Source organism: Eptesicus fuscus, chromosome 2, assembly GCF_027574615.1.
Source record: "Eptesicus fuscus isolate TK198812 chromosome 2, DD_ASM_mEF_20220401, whole genome shotgun sequence".
NCBI lineage: Eukaryota > Metazoa > Chordata > Mammalia > Chiroptera > Vespertilionidae > Eptesicus > Eptesicus fuscus.
This window is the reverse complement of record NC_072474.1, coordinates 68,086,201-68,095,901: the sequence shown is the minus strand read 5'-3', so window position 1 is coordinate 68,095,901 and position 9,701 is coordinate 68,086,201. Positions and strand designations below refer to the sequence as shown.

At 40.1% G+C, this 9,701-nt stretch overlaps 1 protein-coding gene across 4 annotated transcripts in view; it reads left to right on the top strand.

The window, feature by feature from the left end:
* Positions 1 to 239: 239 nt before the first annotated feature.
* Positions 240 to 9,701, top strand: part of MRPL1 (mitochondrial ribosomal protein L1) — a 65,045-nt gene continuing 55,583 nt past the window's right edge. Inside the window, exons 1-2 of one of the 4 annotated variants that reach the window (XM_028148406.2) lie at positions 240 to 377; positions 1,596 to 1,707. In XM_028148406.2, coding sequence (XP_028004207.2) covers positions 338 to 377; positions 1,596 to 1,707 — 152 coding nt within the window. In that variant the 5' untranslated portion in view covers positions 240 to 337. Of the gene's footprint in view, positions 378 to 731; positions 971 to 1,595; positions 1,708 to 9,701 lie in introns of those variants that run through there. The other 3 variants (XM_028148407.2, XM_054728068.1, XM_054728062.1) reach the window with 3 other exon arrangements.

Below are 9,701 nucleotides of genomic sequence, written 5' to 3'. Positions count from 1 at the left end.
CGTGTACACTTGCAGAATCAAAAATTAAGATGGTGAGGACACGGCCAGCAGGACCGCGTTCTGCAGGAAGAGCCGACTTCCCTGGAAACGTTTACGCTCTCCTACCGGAACCTTGAAACGCGGCGTCCCGGGCAGCACGGAGGGCTGAGGGGAACACCGCCACGGGGCACGCCGTCCAGCGCCCTTCCCGCTCGGCGCCGAAGCCGATTCGGTTCCTGCCCCTTTTCTTGCTCCTTCTAATCTCTCCCCCCCCCCCCTCCGCCAATTCCGGAAGGGAACCCTTTCAAGATTTCTTCCACGTGGAAGCGTAGGACCCATTTCATCAGCACAATCCGGAATGGCCAACATGGCGGCGGCCGTCAGATGCCTCTGGAGAGGTAAAGCCAGGCGTTGTGTGGGCTTGGGGGAAAAGCCCGGTGGCGCGGGGGGGGTCTCCTGTTGTCCAGAGTGCAAGCCAGACTCCTACGCCCGGGTCTGCACTGGGGGCCGGAAAAGCCTCCTGCTCTTTTGGGCTCAAAGTTCTCCAGAGGGTCATTTCTGTGGAAAAGCGACCTTCTCGGCGGTCTCGCTCCCTCTGGAGCCGTCCGCCGTGGGCGTGGGAGGGGAGGAGGGTGTACGTCCACACCCCTCCGGCCGCTCGTAGCGACCGAGGCTGTTTCCGATACCGGTGGTGCAGGTGCGGGGAGAGAAAGGAGTTGGCTACGCGAAGTGAGTACTGATGAGGAAAAGGTTCTGTATATGCATGTGTGTGGCTCACCACTGTGAACTTGAACGTTTACAAAATGCTTGTTGGTGCGTTCAGGGTACTGCATGGTCGCAGGTGATTTCAGTTGTTAAACTTCCGAAGACGTTGTCTAATTTGGATCAGCAGCTGTCATTTGATGGCTAATTCAGGCATACTTCTTGGTAGCCGCTCTTCCTCAGCATCTCAGAAGGTCCAGTTAAGGGCTAGGATGACAGCCCTTTTTTGGTACATTGCTTTTTGATTTTTGTTTTGTGTTGTGTTTTTGAAGCACAGTGATGTGTATTGTTATTTAATTAAGATAGATCTTTTGGTGGAAGCATCACCTAGCATCACCCCCATTTCACATATGTCAGATATCCATTATGTGCACGAATCTGTTGTTGGGCTGTTTGTTGTTTTATTTCTTTGTCTTTCTATACCTGTGCCAATACCACAGCCTTAATTACCATGGCTTTATAACAAGTCTTGATCTCTGGTGAGGCAATTCCTTCACTTTTTTCGTATCTTTCAGAAGTACTTGCAGCAACTCTGTGAATGTATTATCTATTTTTAAAAATGAGTAAAATTTGAATTATTTTATATACTCAGGACAGACATACATATTCTGTAACATACTTTGAGCCTGAACTGGATTAAGTTAAAAATAAGTGAAGACAAAATTGTTCAATTAGTTGTGTTTACTTGGCTTTAGTTTTAAGAAGTGGAGTGTCCATTATTACACTTTTTAAAGAATGGTTAAGAGTCACAAAATATTGAATGTTTTTGTTTTGGAAAACGCGATTAAGAATATAAAAATTGTGAATGTAATTATTATTTAATATTAATATTTTACATGTTTTTTTCTTTCAAGTCGTGATACATCAAAGGCATAATCTTTCCAAGATGGCTTATCAGACACCTCTTTATCCTTGTTCTGCATGTGTTCATGTGCCTAATAGACATTTTGCTGCTGCTGCTAGGAAGTAAGTATTTTTTTTTTTAGTTATTTCATTTGCTATCATCCTAAATTTTGATTAAAAAAATTATGCTCAGTTCCATAAACAGATACAGGGACATATAGTTGTAAAAGCCTATCATCTTTGCTTTTTTGACTTTGTAGTCCTGAATAAAATATATAACTTAAAACAATACTTAATATTTATTGAATACTGACATTCAGTTATGAGTTTAATCCCTACAGCAACCTTATGTGGAAGCTATTGTTATTATATTCTCTTTTAGAACCAAACAGCAAGGCACGGATAGATTATGTAACTTGTGCAACATCACAGAGCTAATAAGTGTTGAGGCTAGGATTTTGTGACATAATACGTATTTACTGGTACATTGGTCTCTGCCCAGTTCCTGACACAGAGCTTCTAAAACCCTTGTGAATCTCCTGAGTTATAGGGATGCTAGGAGCATCTTTTGTTCTTATATCGGATCTTTGACCCATTTCCTGTTACGGAGTTTCTAAAACCCTCATAATTTCCTGGGTGATAGGAGCACCTTTTTACTAACAAAGCAACTCTTGGTGGGCTCCTGGATTGGGGCTGGTCACCAGAAAGACCAAAACATGGTTAGAAGCTTAGAACTTTCAGCCTCGCTCTCCATCCTCCAGGGAGGGGAGAAGGCCTACATGATGAAGCATCCATTAAAATCTCTGAACTCTGGGGTTCAGAGAGGTTCTAGGTTGGTGCACACAATTTATGTGTCAGAGGGTAGTGCTCCCAACCCCATGGGGACAGACCCTTCTGGATTTCGTCCTATATATCGACTTATCTAGCTGTTCATCTGTATCCTTTATCGTATTCTTTATTATGTAAGAAACCGGTAGATATTTAAGGGTTTCTCTGAGTCCTGTGAGGCATTCTAGCAAATTATGAAGTCTGAGGAGGGAATTATACTAGCAAATTATGAAGTCTGAGGAGGGATTTATAGCTTGTTGGTCAGAAGTACTGGAGGCCTGGACTTGTGATTGGCATCTGCAGTGAAGGCAGTCTTGTGAGACTGAGCCTGTAACTTGTGGGATCTAATGCTAAACCAGGTAGCTACCGGCAGAATTGTATTGAATTGTAGGACACCTAGCTGATGTCAGAGAATTAGATGGTGTGGGAAAAAAGCCTGTGCATTTGGTGTCAGAATTCTTGTGAGTAGAGGAAATAGTTTCTATTTAACCAGATACTCTGTTCTGTTCTTGCTTACTTTGAACAATCTCCAGATATATCTCCACATATCTTAGAGATTGTTTCAGATAGAACTGTCTAGTCATTCTTTTTTTATTGAGTTATAATTGACATATAACATATTAGTTTCAGGTGTACAGCATAATGATTTGATATTTATGTATATTGTGAAATGTTCACCACAATAAGGCTAGTTAACATCTATTATCATAGAGTTACAACTTTTTTTTCTTGTAATGAGAACTTTTAAGATTTTTCTCCGCAATTTTCAAAAATAAAGTGCAGTATTATTTACTACAGTCACCATGCTGAACATTACATTCCCATTATTTGTTGTAAGGTTTGTACCTTTTGACCATTTTGCCTACCCCTCACCTTCTGCCTCTGACAACCACTAATCTATTCTCTTTTTTTCCCCTTATTCCACATATAAGTGAGATTATATAGTATTTGTCTTTCTCTGACTGATTTCACTTAGCATATCTTCAAGATCCATCCATGTTGCGAATGACAAGATTTTGTGGCTTAATAATATTCCACAGTTATGAGTACACAAAACACAGAGTTTATTGTCTTACTAGAGGCCCAGTGCATGATTGAATCATGCACGTGTAGGGTCCCCTACATACTTTTGCTTTTTGCGGTGGAGCTGGGTGCCTGTCCGCTGGTGCCGGGGCAGACAGGCACCCAGCTCCCACACTTTTGATGGTCCCTGGCCGCTGAGGGTGCTACCCTGCTGTTGAGAGGCCCAGGGGGCGGGACTTCCGCCCCCTGCGCTTCTCAATGGCCGCTGGGGGGCTGCTGCGGACACCTGGCTACCCTGCCGTTGAGAAGTGCAGCTGGGTGTCCATGGCAGGCCCCCTCAGTGGCAGCGGATCCGTGCCTCTCAATGGCTGGATAGGCCACCCCGAGTCCCGCCCCCCAGCCTCCCGCTGCCCAATCGTGGGTGTAGCGGAGTGATGGTAATTTACATGTTACTCTATTATTAGATAGGAGGATTTTCCACATGAGCAACTGTAAACCTACTTTTGCTCTACCCTGTATATACCACATTTTCTTTGTCCATCCATCCATCAGTTCATATTTAGGTTGCTTCCATGTTTTGGCTATTGGAAGTAATGCTGCAGTGAACATGGGTTTATTTCATTGTGTGACTTTACCATAATTTAACCATTTTCCTATTGCTATACATTTATTATTTCAATCTTTTGCTATTACAAATGATCCTGCAATGACTAGTCATGTACATAGATCTTGTCAAATATTATGAATATATTTGTAGTATAAATTCTGAGAAATAGAATTGTTGAGTAAAAAGATATGTCCTAGCCGGCGGTGAATGTTGACATATGAACCAGGGTCACGGTTTGATTCACAGTCAGGGCACATGCCCTGGTTGTGTGCAGGAGGCAGCTGATCAGTAATTCTCATCATTGATGTTTCTATCTCTCTCTCCTCTCTCTTCCTCTCTGAAATCAATAAAATATAAAAAAACGAACAATTTTAATTAAGAACAAAAAAACTCTTCTCTTTGATATACAAAAAAAGATGTGTGCATTTATAATTTTGATAGGTAATAGCAATTTGCCTTTATAGAGATCTTGTCAGTTTATGTCCTTACCAGCAAGTATTATTAGAATGCCTACTTTCCCATATACAGTGTGTAGTCAAAATTTTTATTGTTGCCAATTTGATAGGTAATAAATGGTTTCATCATGGTTTTAATTTATATTACTTTTATTATTGAGGTTGTATATCTTTCATATGTTTAAGAACAATTTTTTTTACTGTGAATTTTCTCCTCATGTCCTATTCTCATTTTTTTGCTTGTTGATTAACAGAAGCTCTCTGTATATTATAAATTATCAAATATCTGCACCATAACTTTTAACATGTTTTAACTGTTATGGTAGAGGAATGGATCAAGTGCTATGGGATCACAAATGAAAGGTCAGTTAATTCTACCTGGAGGAGAGTAGTGCAAGAAGTATTGGTATTTGAGCTGGGTCTTGAAAGATAGAGTTTTGCAGGGGAATTTGAGAATGGTGTTTCAGTGGGATAGAGGCATGAAAGTAAATGATATGGATGTAATACCGTCTGATATGACTTGAATATAGGATAAAGAGAGAGATGGTGGGGGTGGACTGGAGGGGGTCGATGAGGGGGAAAAGGAGACATATGTAAAACTTTCAATAATAAAGATTAAAAAAAGAGAGAGAGATGGTGGAAATATAACTAGAAAGGAGGCTTCCTTTGAGTGTGAATAGTACCTGGGTTATCTTTTCTTGTTGAGAAGTTCGAGAACTATTGGTTGTGCCAGTTTACATCCCTACCCAGCAGTGAGTGAGTGTCCAGTTTTCCATATTCCTAACAACCCTGGATATCATCAATCTTTGTGTTTCTTCAGTGTTTCTAATTTATATATTTTTCCCATGTTTCCATTGGGTTGTTCATTTTTCTTAAAGTATTTGTTTATTAGGGATAACAATTATTTTGAGAATATTTTATGTTTAAATGTGTTTTCTTTTGTCCTACAGAAATTTTTCATTTTATATTTTCTTTAAATTTGTATTCTAGTACAACTTTTAAAACAATTTCACTAACCTAAAAAACATAGTATAAGAAGTTTGCATACTTAAAAAAATGAAAAATTATTAGCAATATTTTTATGCCTGACAATGAGTTATTCAGTAGCTTGAAGAGGATCATAATATTCATAATTCTAGTTGTGGTTTTAATTTTTAAATTAAATATACTGACTTTATAATATACTAAAAATAGTTTTTTCACGGCTTTTTTTTTTTTTAATTAGGATCTGAGACAGAGGGGCTTGCTCTTTTCCTCTTACCTCTTATCATTCTAAATCTCCCCGCTCCTCCATGCATATAAACCATGGTTTGCCAGTGGCAGATTCTGGTAAAAAAAGGCCACTGTATCATCTCTGACTCTGGTTCTTTTCCTCTCCTGAGGTTATTTTTCTTCAAGTATTTCAAAAATTTTGTGGACTGCCAGACATTTTGTGTAGAACGGTCGAGACTGAAGTACGTGGTATTTATGCCTGGAAATGTGCATGCCCCTTCTGTCATAGCCTTGAATCAATCCAGTCAGTTGATCTAGGTTTTGGTTTTATTGTTGCTATGGTTACCATTGGCTTCATATTTCTGTACTGTCACTTTGTGCTTTGAGTGGGGGCTGGGCTGGGCTGTGGAAGGTTTCTCTTCAGTGTTCTAGGTCCTGATCAGTTTTCTGTCTTGCAGTTTTTGGGGGAGAGTGGGGAGTACAGTGCAGAGGTTGAGGGGGTTCGGGGTGGGGGGGTGTCTCTCCATACTCTTGCCTCTCCCCTAGCAGTAGACTGCTGTTGCTTATTGCTCAGTGCTTGTTAGGCTGGGGATAGGTATGTGAGGGAGTCTCTGTTTTTTCAAATCCAGCATTTATCTAAGTAGGCACAGTGTGGCTAGACCTTGGGGATGGGTCTTCTTAATATTTTTGTTCCTTGTCCCCATGGTATGTATCTGCCACAGACCTTGTGTGAGAATGTCCGGGACCTTTCCCATCTTTATTGGTAGAGAATACTGCTTGCAGGACTGTTTCCTTCCCTACCCTCAAAGGTAGAAGTTTTAGTACTTTTTTCTTCTTTCTTTTTCCTGCACAGAATGGATGTTTACCTATGCCCTGGGTTTCAGGGTTACATGCTTTTCTGGCAGCAGTGGCTGATCTCCGCCTTGTCTGCACCCTCAAGGGAGGATTTCTAGTCTCTTGGCCTGCTCTATTTCCTAAGAGTATCAGTGGAGGTCTGTGAAAAGGCCCTACGAATGGAGTGTGAACTTCCCTTGTGTTTGGATATTCCAAGGGGGTTTACACTGACCCTCGCCCTAAAATTTTAGCTGACTTCTTTTCCTTACCTGCTTTCCTTTCTCATACTCTGCTAGGGGTGAAACTTGCCCTGGTGGTATGCATGGGGGCGGGGTGAGAGTGTGGATGGACTCCTTGGATTTCAGGCTACTCATTTGCCCTGTGATCTCAGCTCTGTGATGGATTCAAGAAAAGTGGTGATTGTTAATTTCACTCTTTCTTACTGTTAAAGCTCTTTCCAGCCTTTTTTTTTTTTTTTACTTTCATTTATTTGTATTATTAATGAATGGGTTTTATTCTGTCAGCTTTTACATTGTAAGTAGAAGCAGAACTTCTGCATTTAGTTTAATGAATAAACCAGCATCAGAAATGTTAGTGAATTTATTTATGTGATGTACACTGAGAAATACAAATTCCAGACATTTGCATTCCATTAATAATTACATGCCCTAGGCATTTTCTCTTTAGTGCTGTTTAATTCAGTTTACTTTGACAAGTTGTGTGCTTTCCTCCCTCCTCCCCCATCCCAACCCTTCAATTCTTCAATGTCAGAGGTTTCTTTTCTTCAAAGAACTTGGGTCTCTGCAGTCATAGATCTTCAAAGGTCTTGAAGTGAGCTTTATTATAGCGCTGATTTTTTTTCTTAAAATTCTTTATTGGGGTGTAACCATGGAATTATTTTTCTTTTCATGCTTTTGGAATTAGGGGACAGATGAGGCAGGCAGAAAGTTATTACCTGAGCACAGTCCCTTTTACTCATTTAATCTTTGTGGTTTAGTTACCCAGGTAACTGCAGCTAAATTCTGTTCTCTTTGATTCAGGCTGCCAGGTGTTTCTCCCTCATTTTCCAAAAAAAGCCTTTCTAGTATGATTTATTTTAGGCTCTGAGAATTATAGTTTTTAAGCTCTCCTGATAGGGCCTTGCATAATTACATGAACATGAACAACAACAAAGTTCTTCTGGACATGATTCTTGTGAATAAAGATAGACACTTTTTGGAGAGTCATGGAAAATAGGCAGTTGGTCTATGAAATTATTATTAATGGATTTTGCTCAGTTGCAGGTTTTTTTTGTAAGAAAGTATTTTCCTTAGAGTCCTATTCAGCCTGTGTTGTAATGATTTATACCTTAAAGCAGTGTTCCATTTGTAACTTAAAAATATTTTCACTGGCCCTGGCCAGTGTGGCTCAGTTGGTTGGGCATCCCATGCACTGAAAGGTTGCTGGTTCGATTCCCTGTCAAGGCACATGCCTCGGTTGCCAGCTCCATCCCCAGTAGGGGTTGTACAGTAGACAGCCGATTGATGTTCTGTTTTCATATCAACATTTCTTTTTCTTTCCCTCTCCCTCTCCCTCTCCCTAAAAAAAAAATCAATGAGTATTTTAAGAAATATATATTCACTGAATCACCTCAAATATGTATTTTGTGAAACAAATTTCAAAGCATAAATAAATTGTTGTATACCCAACTCAGTTTCTTAGTTTCTTCCTTCCTTTCTTTTTTTCTTTCATTATGTTTTGCAAATATTTGTTAATTTAAAAATCATATTTCAGCCCCTGGGAATTTCATATTAATTGCAAATTAATGGACAGGTTCAGCCATGAATGAAAATTTAGTGGTGAAATCAGCATTTATGTAAAGTAAATCTGTAGGTTACAGCTAGGACTCATTTTTTAAAAAATTCTTTATTATTTAAAGTATTACATATGAATTGGAGAACATTATGCTAAGTGAAATAAGCCAGTCAATGAAAGAAAAATACCACATGATCTCACTCATTTATGGATAATAAAGAAAATTATAAACTGTTGAACAAAAAGATAGATACAGAGACAGTAAAGCATCAAACAGACTGTCAAATTACAGCGGGAAGGTTAGGGAGAGGTGGGCAAGATAAGAGATCAACCGAAGGACTTGTATGCATACATATAAGCATAACCAATGGACACAAAACTCTGGGGGGTGAGGTCATGTATGGGAGTGGGGTGGGGGGGCAATGGTAAGATATGTACACATATAATACCTTAATAAAAAAACGAAAAAAAATTATTACATATGAATTCTTTTCCCCCATTGACCTCTCCCCACTCGTTCCCACCCCCACCCTCACCCCGTACATGCCCTCACCCCCCCACCCCCCTACTGACTGTGTCCATGGGTTATGCTTATATGCATGCATACTAGTCCTTTGGTTGATCTCTTCTCTTCCCTCCCCCCCTCAGTCCTTCCCCTTTCCCCCTGAGGTTGGATGGTCTGTTCGATGCTTCTGTGTCTCTGGATCTATTTTAGTTCACCAGTTTATGTTGTTCATTATATTCCTCATATGAGTGAGATCATGTGATGTTTATCTTTCTCCTACTAGCTTATTTTGCTTAGCGTAATGCTCTCCAGTGCCATCCATGCTGTTGCAAGTGGTAAGATTTCCTACTTTTATACAGCAGCTTAGTGTTCCATTGTGTATATGTACCACAGTTCGTTAATCCACTCATCTGCTGATGGGCACTTAGGCTGTTTCCAAACCTTAGCTATGGTAAATTCTGCTGCTATAAACATAGGGGTGCATATGTCCTTTCTGATTGGTATTTCTGATTTCTTGGGATATATTCCTAGAAGTGGGATTACTGGGTCGAATGGGAGTTCCATTTTTAGTTTTTTTGAGGAAACTCCATACTGTTCTCCACAGTGGCTGCACCAGTCTGCATTCCCACCAGCAGTGCATGAGGGTTCCTTTTTCTCTGCATCCTCGCCAGCGCTTATCGTTAGTTTATTTGTTGATGATAGCCATTCTGACAGGTGTGAGATGGTACCTCATTGCCATTTTGATTTGCATCTCTCAGATGATTAGTGACTTTGAGCATGTTTTCATATGTCTCTAGGCCTTCTGTATGTCCTTTTTCGTAAGGGGTCTATTTAGGTCCTTTGCCTATTCTTTGATTGG